Genomic DNA, 15935 nt, shown 5'->3' with positions numbered 1-15935 from the left:
TTATTTAAATCTTGTGATGAAAGAAGTACAGAAAATGATTGCCATTGGAATATAGAAGAGTGGGACAGTTTTGTGAGTAGACATGACTGGGGAAGACTGAATCAAAGAAGTAAGATTAACTAGGAAGGAAATTGAAGCATGAAAAGTACAGAGGAAGAAATGAGTAAACTTCATAAATCTCACTCATGGGCTAACTTGACCAACTTTTAGGAAAGGGTGATTGAATATAAATTTTGTAAGACTTTTATATCACATTAGGGCTGGTATCTGCCAAGAGGAAACAACAACAGCAAACCTACGAAATGGTGGTTTGAACAAGATTATTTCTCTCTCCATTAAAAGCCCCCAGATGGGAATACCCAACTGGTGTGACCTAGTGTGGTGCCCGGGCCCAGGCTCTTTCTGCCTTGTTGCTTTGATGGGTGTGGGGTGCCTGGGCTCATCCCAAAGACTACCTTGTCACCCAAGACAGCTACACTAGCTTCAACCATCATCTGCCAGGTTACAAGGTTACATTCACCAGAAGGAAAAGGAAAAAGTAAAGGGCATGTCCTCTTATCTAAAGATGTTTCCCTGGGCGCCTGGGTGGCTCAGTCGGTTAAGCGGCCGTCTTCAGCTCAGGTCATGATCTCATGGTCTGTGAAGTCAAGCCTGGCGTCTGGCTCTGTGCTGACAGCTCAGAACCTGGAGCCTGCTTCAGATTCCGTGTCTCCTTCTCGTTCTGTTCCTCCCCCACTTGCACTCTCTCGCTCAAAAATAAATAAACATTAAAAATTTTTTAAAAAATAAAGATGTTTCCCAAAAGTGACACAACTGCTTCAACTTGCATCCCATGAGCCAGAATTTGTTGCTATGGTCACAGGTGATTTCAGTCTGGAGCCAAGTTTGAAAAGACTGCAGTTGGCAGAAAACAGAAATGGGAGGTAAAATGTTTCCCCTACTTGCCTTAAATTGTGATCGTCTGCAATCTAACTAAGTGCTTCAAAAATATTATTTTGGTGAGTCTTAAATTCTTCTTCCTCACTTAATATGGAAAGTGCTCCTATGTAAAATTCTGAGGATGAATGAATTAGGCGTTCTACCTTCCTTGAAGCTCACCTTCTTAGGAAAAACTCCAGACTGTCCCATTGGGAGTGATGTATTTTTATTGGCCAAATGATGGGACGCTATGTTGGACAAACTGTTAATGTCATAATATTTTTAACAACTTAATTTGCCATCTTTTAAATTTTAATCACAGAACCAACACTCTTTCCTGTTACCTTACTAATAAAGGACTAAATCATATGTTGCTTGAGTAGCAATTGGCATGTTTGGATTTCTTCTTTGTCTCACCAACTCCATCTTTGCATAATATTGTTTCTTAATCTTGTTGGTGTCTATTTACCTTTGAGTTTTCACTCAAAGAGTTCAGGCTTCTATATCTCTGGCCTTAAATTACTTGAAATTTCCTAAACCCTTCCTAATTAGAGCTGTTTAGAACTCTGCTTCCTTAAATTAAAGAACTTGAGAAGCAGTAATCACTAGCTTGCTCCTCAGCAGATTTCTTTTTAGTCTACAATTAATCTAGATGTTTGAACTACGCAAGTTGTGATATTTTGTATAATATGCACCTTCTGAAATTAAAGCAAAGGATCAAAGTATGAACCCAGATGTTGGTGACATAGCAAATGTGAGTATCAGGACATTTGAACGTTCTGAGGTGCATATATCAGAGTTCCTATCTTCACAAACGGCTCTTTAATTAAACTCTAAGTGTAAACTCCAGGGACTTACGCATGCTTACAGAAATAACAAAAAATATGAAGGCCTCATCTATGAAAATGATCCGTTTTGATTAGACTGTGACCTTTGAGGGGCTTTGGGATGGCTCAGTGATATCATCACATTTAAAATAGAACAGACATTTCTATGAAATGTGTTTACCAAGAATACTTTGGGGTTCTTAACTTTAGATTAAGGAAGAGGATGTTGTTCGCATGCTGACCTGCTATTGTTTGCCCGGTGTACATGATCTCATTTATTCCTCACAGCACTCAAGGAGCATGTGAATGTCTTCTGTTTGTGCTTGTGAGAACCAAAGGTCAGAGAATGTCACACACAGTAAAGGACAGAGCTGGGATTAGAAATCTGTGCTCTTTCAGGGCGCCTGGGTGGCTCGGTCGGTTAAGCATCTTACTTCAGCTCAGATCATGATCTCATGGCTCCTGACTTAAAGCTCCACATCGGGGTCTGTGCTGACAGCTCAGAGCCTGGCACCTGCTTTGGATTCTGTGTCCCTCTCTCACTCTGCCCCTCCCTCATTCATGCTCTCTCTACCTCTCTTCCTCTCTCCCCCCCACCAAGAATAAATAAACATTTAAAAAAAAAAAAAAAGAAATCTGTGCTTTTTCCACTACACTTCATGCCTTGGCCATATCCACTAAGCAAACCACAAAACAGTCACACATCAGTAATGCAGACACTGATACATGCTTTCGTATTCACTCGTGAATGTGCAAGCATGCGCATGCAGCCATCTCCCCCACCTCTATAATCTGATGGTCACATCATTGATTATAAAATATTCTCTTTGAGTATGACACTGTTAGTTTAAGAAAATTCCTACAAGAGCTCAGCTTTCCAGTGTGTACTAGCCTAACAGCTTTCAAAAGGTTCTTGATGCATTTCAATAATTCAGGGCTCTCCTGCAGGTATTCTTGTTGACTGTCCTCTGGGCAAAGAGGAGCCACTTACGGTTAATTTTACAAAATCAGCTTTGAAGAGTGGGTTTGGATTTCAATCAGTCTCTGCTGGGTAGTATTTCCAGTCACTAGGTAATGAGCTGTGGGCAGTACATGGAGTTCATTTTTCTGCATCCCTTCCCACCCCTTACCCCCCCTTTCCCTTTCTGCCAAGATCAGAGATCGGTCCCCACAAAGTTAGCCCAAATAAAACAAGCATGCTTTTGAATAGTGATGAAAGAGGCCATTTTATTTGGAGTAATAATTTGTCTCACACCAAACACCACCCTCTTTGCAATGCTTGCATCATGCTGCCTCGTCTTTCTGATCAGGCACACGTGCATGCAGAGGACCACGTCTGAGTGCGTGCGTCTCAGAATGCAGAGAGAAACTCAGAACGGCAAATGGAGGCATGCACAGCTGTTTCCTTCTAGTCACTTCCTCACACTCCTTCCCTAGCCTTTCTACACTGCAAGGCATGGCAGTGAGCTCTGTAGAGAGCTGGCCCCTCCCGCTGTACTTCCATCCAGGTCCCAGCCCGGGCCTCAAACACATTTAAGTATGAAGAGCTGTCATGTTTATTCGCTGTGAACTCCCAGGCTAAAATGAACCACAGCAAGGCAGGCAATGTTCCGTGCTTCTGCCTGAGAATAGCAAGCAAACGGGACAGCAAGGGATGTCAGGTGCTAGAGTATTGCCACAGACATGAGGAAGGAATTATCTGCCGTCGCTGCCACCGATGGCCTTTGTAGCGCATTGCTGTTACTCTGCTGCTCCTCTGCGTGCTTGTCAGGCACGGCAGAGAATGCCTGAGAGGAGGTGCGTTTGACATTTCGGGAGTTTGGATCTTCTCCCAACCAATGTGCACCCTTCACTTAATTGTCCTGTGACTGAGAGACATCCCTTTTGGCTGGTATGTATCACAGCCTGGATAGTTATTTTCGAAGGCTGATTGATATCGATCTGAAGCCATATATTTTCCCTCCCTCTTTTCCCGCTTTCTTGACTTCCCTGTGCCAGTTTTCAACAATACTCATCACTGAGAAAGGCATAAATTACAGAAGAAATCATTGCACTGCTGGCATTAGGGAACCAGTGAAACTAATGAAGAAAATGATATCCTTATCACTGCTGCATTGGGAAAGATTGATAAGTTAAATAGGAGAAAACCTAGGTCTGTGATGGAAATGGATGAAAATATAAAGGATGCTCAGTTTTTCGTATTTAAAAACTAATTCTAAGTTGTAAATATTTGTTAATTCCTTAGAGTAACACTGGAAAGACCACCAAGGTCCGGTTGTGAGTCATTAGTGCAGTGAATTTACACGTCACCGTGCGAAAAGGCCAGCATAACTTGCGTCTCTGTTTCCACCATAACCAGTTACTTTAGTGAAAATTTTTTTCAAATTTGCCACCTCATATCATGTATATGAAAATAGCCAATTATTTAATGAATTTGTGTTTCATTTACTTTTTGATTGTGATCATTATTTTTAAGTTTATTTATTTTGAGAGAGAGAAAGCAGGAGTTCGGAGGGTCAGAAAGAGAGGGAGAAAAAGAGAATCCTAAGCAGGCTCTGCACTGTCAGCACAGAGCCCGACGCGGGGCTCGAATCCACAAACCATGAGCTCTAGACCTGAGCCAGAGTCGGTCGCTTAATCGACTAAGCCGCCCAGGCGCCCCCATTGTGGTAATTTTTTTTAAAAGAGACTTTCCTTTTTAAAAATTATGTCAGGTTATGATTTTGCTGAAGATCGACAGGTCTCCAGAACGTTCCGATGGCAGAATGGTTGCCAGCAAGACAGTGTTGTAGTTGGCCAGGCTCTCCGACCAGATGTTGAGGGTGAAGGCTGGCAGGGCTCCACTCTCCGATCCACTCTTGCCCTTTCATTTACCATGCCACTTCTTCCATATTGGCCGCATTTGCGGTTTGATTCAGCGTTTGAGAAGATATTTTATTCTTGCCACAGGGGAGAAGGAAATAAAATGTGAAAACAGGATTCTTATTTTTAGGGTGTGTTGAGCCAAGAATTTGGAAATTGAGTTATGTTTTCTTTCTCTCTTTCTTTTCTTTTTTTTTCCTTTCTTTTCTTCTCTGCTTCCCTCCCTTCTGTGTTCCTGTCTTCCTTCTCATTTATAGGAAAATAGCTAATATTTCTTAAACCCCTACTATATACTAAGTGCTTTGTATCTTTTAAATAATAAGGCATTTTTAAATGTGGATTGAATCATTGAAATGGTAAATAAGTATGATAAACATATCATAAAATATTTCCATATGACTCTTTGAGGTTTCAGTTATGAAAAAGCTACAGAAATTAAAGCTAGAGTCGATAAAACCGTGTGCTAGTGTTGAAACAAGATCTTTAACAGACGGCAGAAGAAAAAATATGGGCCCTAAAATGTGTTTCCTCTAGCATTTGACTGGGGTTAGAAAATTGTGTTTTAGATTTAGTTAGAGAGATAATAGCTTTGCTTTAAGATTCTCACAGGCAGAGCATATCTGAAGAGTTCACAGTTGTGGTTCCATTTCCAAAAGGATATTGACTGGGAGGAGGCAGAAGGGAGCCTTGTGTGTGCTGAACTGTAACTGGATTTGGTTAGTTTCATAAGAGTATGGTATATAAAAACTCATTGATATATATATTTAAAATACGTGCATATGTGCACTTCATTGTGTATAAGTTATACTTTAGTAAAAACAACAACAGCAAGAAAATCTTCTCTAAAAGTAGCTATGGTGTAGCCAAAACATATATTCTTTCTCAGTATATAAATAGAATGCATTATCTACAATGATTTTTTAAAATATTTATTTATTTTGGGGAGACTGAGAGAGCGTGAGCAGGGGAGGGGAGAGAGAGAGGGAGACACAGAATCTGAAACAGGTTCCAGGCCCCAAGCTGTCAGCACAGAGCCCGACGCGGGGCTCGAACCCACAAAGCACAGGATCATGACCTGAGCCAAAGTCGGAAGCTTAACTGGCTAAGCCACCCAGGTGCCCCAGATACAACAATTTTAATAAGTAAATATAATTTTTAAAAGACTTTACATTCCCATCCTATTCCAAACTAGAAATCCAAAGTTAACAACCAATATGAAAGTGTGTGTGTGTGTGTGTGTGTGTGTATTTCTTTAATATTAAGGTACAACCTTATAAAGTTTAAATTAAGAGTAGTTATCTCATTGACATTAATAATGGTTTATAAATATCTTCTCTGAAATGTGAGACAAGTTCGAGTAATACAGACTCCTTTTATGAAGGCATGAACGTGTACCTCTAAAGCCAGACACACAGCAATTAGAGCCTCATTGAGCTACCATACTCCTGACTGAGGATAACAGGGAATATGCACCATCAACAGATCATCATGCCTTAACGATCACTTATAGAGACCATCTGGTCAGCTGTTCAGAAATAGCAATATCATTTGTCATATGAACTTTAGCTAATAACTATAATTAGAAAATGATAATTAGGAAATTATTAAGGTATCATATTTATAAAATTTGATGTCAACCGGTATTTTTGTTTACTTCAATGAAAATTACACAGTTGGAAACAATATTTTACTTCAAAAACACAAGAATACATACTTGCCATGATAATTAGTATTTTCTCCAAGGTTTGAGCTGTATATTCGAACATAATTATTTGCACTCATTTAATAAATTATCCTATAAGCTGACAGACGTGATTGCTCTTCACGGGGATCACAAGAAATGAATCACCAGTAGCTTTTCCCAGTGGACATTCTCCAGCATTTTACTATATTTTGGAAAGCTCTTTATAAAAATACTGTATGTTTTTTGGTTTCAGGTTTTAGTAATCAGTCTCAGACTTGCCTCCATATTTCTGTGGTTGTGTATCTTCTTAGCTTCACTTTTAGAACATAAACTTAATGAGGATAAAAAAGCATACTTGTTTTTAAAGAGTGGTTTTCTCTTCCCTGTAGGTTTTTGATGAATGCCCGTGGAGGCTAATGAAATTGATGTTAGTACTTGAGTATCTTCGTTATCTTAATGCACACTTCAGGATGATGTCGATGTTGGTTTATTCCAAACCTAGTGAATTCAAAGGAGACCTTTATTTTTACACAAACTGCCATACCCAAGTAACTAATTTGAAAGTTGTAAGGTATACGAAATATTTCTCGTAGTTAGTAACACCATGTATAGTAAGATTCCCTGGCCTTCAGTTTAATTATATTTATATACAAAACAAAACAGAAAAGCAAACAAACCAAAACAAAACAAAAAACCTTAAGGTTTTGTATACCAAACGCATTGAAATAAAAGACAAGGTGATGAGGGAGAAGAAGGCAAGCGAAGGAGAGAACATAATTGAAAATAGAGATTCAATCCCAATCAACCTGAACCTGATATTGTTTACTTCCAAATATTGTCCTACCTTTCCTTCCCAATTCTTCCATTTCTGCTACTTGATCCAAGAAAAAATTGTATAAAGAGAGGTATCTTTATTTATTGATTGCTAATTATGTTTCTTCTTATACTTTTACACTGGTACATTTTTAGGATAGCTTCATTCAGGCTGCTTCCGATAGGCCCTGTGAAGTCCATTGTTTTCTTGTGGTATATAGATTGCCAGTGTATGTATGTATTTTAGGCATAGATGAGCCTTGGCTTTATACTAATGTTTTCTGTTTGATTTTTAATATCCTCCTTAATAAGGCCCAGCCTTTTGGGGACTTCCGGTCACAGTAGCACGTTGGTTCATGTCTTCCTGCTATGTGAGCAATGGGATGCCTAAGTATAACAGGGAAATATTTATTTTTATGTTATTCTTATTTTTTCAGTGTGTGCTGTATTTGTGGGCCTTGAAAATTCTTTACCCCAAAACACTGTTTTTACTTCGTGGAAATCATGAATGTAGACATCTAACAGAGTATTTCACATTTAAACAAGAATGTAAGTATCCTTCAAGCTTCTTCCTTTAACACCATATGTGCTAAATCATCATTTTAACCCACACACTTTAACCCGCACATGATAGTATGATCCACTGCTTAAAAGTCAAAAACTTAAAAAACGACACTATTGTATTTTATGTTATTCCTTACCTCTTTCTAAGCATGGATCATGAAGAGAATTCAGAATTTCTTTTTAAATTCTAAATTCTTTATAAAATGACCTAAATTTTTGAATTAATATTTGATGTAATTTGTCCAATGAAACAATGATTAACTTAGGTTGTTTTTATTTTTTTCCTTTAAAAGCCAGACTACTACTATTTGAGGAAATAATTTTACCCATTCACCTCAAATCACTCAAACAAAACAGATGGAGGGCAGATTCAACTGTGCTTCTCTTTGGACTCAATAGATTTACTAGCCTCTAGTGGATTTGACCAAATTAAAGATGACGTCGTCCTTTAGACATAAATACTAGGAGTGAGGACTACTTTGTATAAATTTTATTTTCCTCCTCTCTAATTTTCCCTGCTGTCTAGCGAAACAAATTTCTGTCATTTAGGCTCATTTTCAATGGAGTACAGAGACTTCTCTCAAAACATTAGACATAAGTCAGCAAGGGAATAGCAATGTGCAGTGATACATAAATAACTTTAGGAAATTTCTCACCATCTCCTCTTCTGTAAGATCATTCAGAAAAATTAGCCAGCTTCATGGCCACGCTTCTGTTGGTCTCCTACTTGTTTGTATGTATAATTTTGAGCTACATCTGCAGAAGAATAGTGAGGCTATATACAAAAGCTCTCTCCTCTGCTGTATAAAAAGTTACTAAAAACTTAAAATATGGATGAACAACAAAAATTTACGACAGCAGATGTAAAGATCAAGACAGGTATTCTCTGCCTTTTGAAAGTGTGTCTTATGTCACTTAGCTTTTATGAAAGACTTACAGTAGTACTTGTTATTGCTACCCAAAAGAAACCCAAGAATTTTTGCTTTTAGGAAGAAAGGTGAAAAACAAAAATAGGGCTCAATGTCATACGTGCAGCGAGCAGTTTTAGAGGCAGTGCTCTCCCTGAGCAATGAGTGGCCCTGCCAAGCCCCTTCCCCAGAAACTACACTCAGCACCTCACCATCAAGCCGCCACAGCTTGGAACTGTGTCTGCAAGCCTCTGTGCTTTATCTCTGTTTATTTTGTGCATCTGTTATAAGTAGTGCCTTAAGATATCAGAAAAGCCTAAGAGGTTATTTTTTGGATCTGGGAACGCTCAAAAATGTTTCTATGTGAATTAATGATAATCACTTCTTTGTTTTACACCATTGCAGCTTACACAAGGTTTCTAGGAACACTACACTTTCCCATAGTGGGGAAAACCTGTGATAATACGTCTTCACAACATCTTCTTTAATCACGTTTCAGAACTTTGCGATGTGTAGTTTTGGGCTAATAGTATGATTCTAGGAAGGAAACATTAAAAACTTATTTCAGTGAAATGATCCTAGCTAGGAAATCCTGAGAGTCAAGTCTTTGTTTTTAAATCATGTTTTAAAAGGTAAAATAAAGTATTCAGAACGCGTATATGATGCCTGCATGGATGCCTTTGACTGCCTGCCCCTGGCTGCCCTGATGAACCAACAGTTCCTGTGTGTACACGGCGGTTTGTCTCCAGAGATTAACACTTTAGATGATATCAGAAAAGTAAGTTCTGTTATTTCCAAGTCTCATCATTCTGCATGCTTCATTAATAAATAGAAGACATTGATTCCTCTGTCCTTTTCGCTAACTTTATCCTTTTGAATTAAAATGATTTAAAGGTATCATGAATCTCTTGTTTGTATTCACTTTTATTTAGAAAGAGAAATATATTTATACTTGGAAGAGTTTTTATCTCGAAAACCTCAGGGTTTATTTTACCCTGTGGCGTGTCATTGAAATGTATAATATGTGATTGCCAAAAAATATATGCCTTTTCATTTCCCTTTGGCTTGTTTTAAGCAACCCATTGTATATTCATAGTATATTATAGCTAGAAAATGTTGCTTTGCTCTTAGGAAAAATCACAGCTTGACCTTTACAATGTGTCTATATCATCATTTTTTTGAAAATCTATTTTCACAGCTTAAAGCTTTAAAATAACAATCTAACAAAGGCAATGATGATATTCCATTGATTGTATTGAGTGATGAAGTGAAAGTTGATTTTTTTGAGGTATTTTTTTACTTAACATTGGCCATTAATGGTTGTTTTAGCCAGCAAAAGATTAGTTACATTGAATATGGAAGTATCTTTTTCTTGAGAATACATAGTAATATGAGATAATATGAGATTCTTTTATGTAGTGGAAGAGACAGTCGTTTAATCAACACAGAGTGTTGGTATTTCCTCTCTGTTTAAAATGTGATAAAAACATGCCACTTAATTGTAATCATGGAATTCAAGGAGAGAGTGGTTCACTTTCTGCATGGGTTCTTTAATCAGATAGACTCTTTGCAATATTAACTAAACTTCTTTTCATAAGTTAAGTAAAATTTAAAGCTATCACCCACTATCCCCAAAACTTACCTTCCAGCATGTTTCATTGTATATTCTGTTCAGTGTTCATATATGTGATTAAGCTCTAATGTTAGCCATAAAATGATTTTTAGCTTTCCATTTTGCACTATGTCAGTTAGAGTTTTCACCACACTTAACTTTACTTAATTAATTTAGTAATTATTTCTTCTTAGTGTTGATGGTATTCATTTTAGAATGCACTTTGTAACTTTTCCAGAATAAATTCTGTATTCTGGTTGCTTTATCAAAACTTTAGCTGGGAATTCATAGTAATCAGAAAGACTCCTCTCCTTTGCTGTTCTACCCCTGTAATAAGTTCTTCTTTCTTAGAAAGAAATTCTGTGTTTTTACAAGCCTTATTTTTCTTGGATGAATTGTTCCAAAAGCATAAATTATTTAAGTCTCTTAAACAAGTCTAAATTTGCAATGAATATTTTATGGATAACATAATGGTTGAAATATGGTAGGTCTTGGCTTATTGAAGTTTTTCATTGAGTGTTGAAAACGTGAGATATTGCTTCATTCCTTTTAGATATTAGTAAAAAATGGTGTATAGCAAAACCATTATTTACATCACCTTTTATGTCTCAGGAGAAAGAATGTGATTGGCTGCCAAGCTTATATATTCCCCTTTCCCTGTGGGTTTTTGAAAAAATATTAAAATATTGAGTATGAAGAATATCAGTTTTTAATAGGTTTTCTTAGCTGTTTTATGCTTTTTTTTCAAGAGACTGTATAATATCTGCTAACTTCACCAAAGATTCTCTAATTGCAGTTAAATCAGAATAAACTACAGGAAAGTGATACTGTTATAAAATTGTTGGTGAGATGTCATTTCCAGTTATTATATTGCTCTTACTTTCTAAATACACCTTTTTGAAATTGAAATATGACCTTGCTAAACATTTATAGCTGGAAAATGGATTTCATATGAGGGCTTTGGTAAAACTATAAAGCTTAGAACTATGAGCTGAAGAATGACCAGCTAAATTTGGGTTTATTTTACTGGTTATCATTCCTCTTGGTTTGTACCTACAAAGATAAATTACAGCTGGCTTGTACTTTAATTCAAAATGTAGATAGCTCCTAATAGTGACTATCCAGAATGTCATATAACAAATGGCCGCTCTTGAAGTGAAAGCTGTTTGTTCACAAAGTCGTATTGTGAAATATAAAAACCATTAAGTTGTTCTCCATCCAGATTTCTAAATCACAGTTTAATGGAGGTAGTAATAGAGATTTGCCCAAAGGTAAAACAAAATAAAAGCTCTTCCTCAAGAAATGAAACATGGAGTTGCATCAACTGGTGCTGACTAAAGTACCCTGATAGATCAAATAAGTAAGGAAGAGAGAAAGAAAAAATAAAAAGCAAACCAGGAGACAGAGAAAAAGGAGCAGAGAGTGTGAACTAAGGAGACAAGAGGGAGAGGAAAAGGAAGATGAAGGCAGATCATGAACAAGCTTGTCAGAAAGAAAGAGGACAAACTGGAGAGAGATGAAATGTGGACAGAGGGGGAGGCAGGAAGCCAGACAAGCCAACAGGAAGACAGGGAGAGGGCAGTTCACCAGGCCCTGTGCTGGGGAGGAAGTCAGGGACTGTGAAAACACTTCTATTTTCTGGATTCCAAGCGTCCAAAGATTAGTATTTTGCTCTCTGTTTTCTATTTTTCTTAGTTAGACCGATTCAAAGAACCACCTGCTTATGGACCTATGTGTGATATCCTGTGGTCAGACCCCCTGGAGGATTTTGGAAATGAGAAGACTCAGGAACATTTCACTCACAACACAGTCAGGGGGTGTTCATACTTCTACAGGTGAGGACGGGCACTCGCCTTCTGGAGCATATCTGGTTCATAAATGTTCTCATTTATCAGCTTGTGTGTCTGATTTGTTTATGATGTTTACATCACTTCTCTACGAAACAAGGATAAATGAAAGGGTTACTTTGCAAGCACTTTGACAAGCCACTTTGAAAGATTGTTATGATAATTTTTATATTTGCCAGTATAGGAGGATTTGCCCATTTTGTAACATTCCAGAGTACTCGGAGAGAAATCGGCAACACAGCTGGATTTTTTGGTCCTCGTGATTTCCCTGACATTTCACCTCCATTGTGGTCTCCGCTTTTGACTACCCTCAGCTTCACGAGGTTCTCTTAGCATCGGATATATGGTTTATGTGACAGCAGCCAGAGAGACAGGAGAAGGAGGTTACAGAGAAATCAGAAATGTTAAATTCTATAATACACATTCTTAAAACAAAACAAAACAAAACAAAACTTAGAGACCAAATGTGATGTGCACTGAAGTGTATGCTCGATGCCAGCCCTGGAAGGTAAGCAGATGGGACCGCTTAGGAGAACTCAAACAGCTGCACATATCTTCTGTCTGGAGACTCAGCAGATAGCATCCTTCCACATAACAGTGATCAGAGTCCGTTCAGTGGTGGCAAATTTTGTTCCATACCTCAAGTTTTCCTTATGGGGGAAAAGATTTCCTTTTCTTCACCTGTTGAAGTGATTGAGAGGTGAGCTTGTGAACTGGTCTTGTACACTGTAAAGCATCCTTCGCAGGATACTTTTTGTTACAAATATTAAGAAAGAGGTTTGTTCTGAGCTTATTTATCAGGAAGGTCACAATTCATTTCCATGATTTGGAAATTTGGGCATCACGTCTAATGAGTCTATCCTTGGGTGACATGAAGAAAGGTGGTAAAATACTTCTGCAAAGCCTAAAGTTCCTCTTTAGGAATCAGTTAATTTGGAAGTGATCTTTTATTAAATATGCTAAAAGTTTTAGTGAAAAAGATAAATATTGTTGAAATATATCAGAGCCAATTTTTCGATTTTTAAAATCTGGTGTCAGATCCCTTAATTATACTGTGAGAGTTTAACTTATTTACTTGATACCACTGAGCTGTGATTCAATAATACAATAGCAAATAAAATCCCAGCCTCTTGACTTTGATATTGAGGCGTGTCGTATTAATCTTTCTTTCATTCATAGTATAACATCCGTCCATTGGTTTTCGAAGTCACCTGTTCAAATAGTCTTCTAAGTAAAGTCTGTGCTGAACTTACATAAAGTTATGGCATTTTTGTCTTGTCAGTATAGAAACAGATGTGTTTACATCAGAGATAAAGTCCATCAACTAGATAATTAGAGGATTATGCATGTTTTCACACTTTTGTTCTCAACAAAATGATTGTTTAAGTCCTCTCATTAGAGGGTTCTATAATATCTGTAGCCATGACAAATGCTGAATATCTAAACCCACAGCCTATGGACTCTGGCAAAGGCAAAGCAATCTGGATTCTCCTTTATCTGCGGAAGAGAAAAAGGACTCTTTCCTTCTCCTAAAGCTTTTTGATTCTTTTGTCTTCAATTACCTCGGAGGCGGGAAGGCATCTTCTGTGGCCGTGGTTTATAAAGCTGATCTAGAGGGGTACAAGGGAGTGATAAATGTGGTAGAGAAACTTGGTGACAATTACCTGTTGGAGTCATTGGCAGTCATTTTGATCAGCAGCTCCCAGTTTTATTTTACACGTTTATGTAGAATCTGCTCTACCACACAGTGCCTCATCTGACATAATGTCTGGGCCATGATTTCAGTAAAATGAAGTCTATAGACAAACACATCAGTAAGCATGCATTCGTGCCACCGTGAATTAGAGAGACCACGGAACCCAGGGGAAGGAAGCCTCTGCTTTTCCCCAGGTGCTACCATTATCTTTGTAACCTTAAAACAGAGTTTGCAAACTCAGATGCCTATAATGTCCAGGCAAGTACCTGTGATCCTTGAAACACACCAAGATTTACCCTGTAAAAAATGTGTGAGGATCCTGACAGATTGGAGGTAAAAATTTCATTGTCACGTAGACCAAACAAAGCTGTCAGCTAGATTTGGCACTAGGTTGGCAGTTTGCACGTCTGTCTTGGATGAATCACATAAGCTTTGTGTTCTAGGTCTGGCTTCCTTCAAAAGGAGTGAGTTCAGTCAGACGTTCTGAAGTTCCTCTAAACTCTGAGACTTAAAGAACATCTTAACAGCCATTTTAAAAGTGTTTCTGAAGCTGCAAATTGCGACTCACTCAAATCACTGCCGGGCTCTTAATCACAGATCAGCAGCCTGTCTTCTCCCCTCGCACAGCCCACCTTCTCTTCTTGCAGTAGACACTCTGGCCAGCCGCTTCCACCTAGAAATTGCCCGGTTCTTCCTCCTCACATGTCCTGATTCTCCTCTAACTGATCTAGTAGAACCCTGCCTCTGCTGCTGCCCACCTTGGTCTTCCTCTTGCTTTCCACATTTTTTTTCTTCACTCTACCCCTCCCCACCACCCAGAAGTTCACGTGTTCTCTTAGCTTCACTGTAAACTGTAAACTCTGTGGTTTGATTTCCAAATCTAGCTCCTTCATCTGTTTATATTCATGAGCTGGACTCCTCTACTACTAAGTGGCAGCTGGAAGCTTTATCTTAGATGTCTCATTCTCACCTTAACTCACCTTGCTTGAATAGTATTTTCAAGTATTGAATAATACTCAAAAAGTATTATTATTTACTTCCCCACGGGAGATTCCTCCTGGTTTCGCTGTTTCCATTAACAGTTCTACTAACAGTCATGCAGACGAGCAAAGATCTCTGCTTTTTTTTTTCTTTTTTGCATTGAAATCACCACCAACCAGTCATCACATCTTATTGACCCTTTCTTAAAAATGTCACCAGCATGTAGACCACCCTGCCTTCCCTTCTTCTCACGTGGAGTTCAAGACTTTCATTTTTAGTTTGTTAAAATCACACCTAAATTTCACAGCATCTTTCCTACTCCCTCCCCAAATCCTATGGTTTCCTTAATGGGCATTCTTTTGAGAACTTATTTGATCATGGAGTTATTTAACAAACAAGCAAATAGTTGAGCACCTATTATATATACCTTCTGTGAGGTTTTATAGATACTTAGAGTACCTGCCTTTGAGCGACAGTGCCTTTGAGTGGCAGAGACCTATAAGCTATGACAAATAAAGACAAGGTGAGTAGTACTATAAGGAATGTAGAGATTATCACACGCACACATGCACACACACACACACACACACACACACACACAGTTGGGGGCCTAGCCCAAACAGGGGTGGATTGGAGTTTAAGGGACAATACATGATGGAAGTGTTACTAGATCTGAGTTTTAAAGGATGAATAGGACATATCCGACCAGTCATTTGGAGAGGCTCTCTGTTGGTGAGAAAAGTGGTGTTTATGAAAATATGATGGGGGTGCTTGGGTGGCTCAATCTGTTAAGCCTCTGACTTGGTTTTGGCTCAGGTCATGATCTCATGGTTGTGAGTTCAAGCCTCAAATTGGGCTCTGTGCTGTCAGTGTGGAGCCTGCTTGGGATTCTCTCTCTCCCTCTCCCCCTCCCCCACTTTCTCTCTTTTCTCTCAAAATCAGTAAATAAACTTAAAAAAAAGAAAATATGATGAAATAGAACACATGTAGAAAGATGACCATCTGAGTGGTCCCATTTTACCACTCATCCCAAATCACAGTTAGCTGCTTTAGTCTACACTAAAGCTGAATATTCATATAACTAAAATATTCTACTTTTATTTTTATATCCACTGGAAATGTGTACACATGTGCACCCAAAAGACTGTTCACAGCAACAGTATTCATAATAGCCAAGAAATGGAAGCCACCATTCTTCTGTTAAGTGTTCTCTTCTGTTAAAT

General features: G+C 38.2%; 1 protein-coding gene across 2 annotated transcripts in view; it reads left to right on the top strand.

The window, feature by feature from the left end:
- The window catches only part of PPP3CA (protein phosphatase 3 catalytic subunit alpha), a 320335-nt gene that overhangs the window by 244221 nt on the left and 60179 nt on the right, over positions 1-15935 (top strand). For both annotated transcript variants that reach the window (XM_077755739.1, XM_077755738.1), the window contains exons 4-6: positions 7542-7653; positions 9209-9354; positions 11884-12023. In XM_077755739.1, the coding sequence (XP_077611865.1) occupies positions 7542-7653; positions 9209-9354; positions 11884-12023 (398 nt within the window). The remainder of the gene's footprint in view (positions 1-7541; positions 7654-9208; positions 9355-11883; positions 12024-15935) is intronic.

Source organism: Crocuta crocuta, unplaced genomic scaffold (assembly GCF_008692635.1).
Source record: "Crocuta crocuta isolate KB4526 unplaced genomic scaffold, BGI_CrCroc_1.0 scaffold92, whole genome shotgun sequence".
In the NCBI taxonomy this organism is placed as follows: domain Eukaryota; kingdom Metazoa; phylum Chordata; class Mammalia; order Carnivora; family Hyaenidae; genus Crocuta; species Crocuta crocuta.
This window is presented reverse-complemented; position numbering and strand designations above follow the sequence as displayed.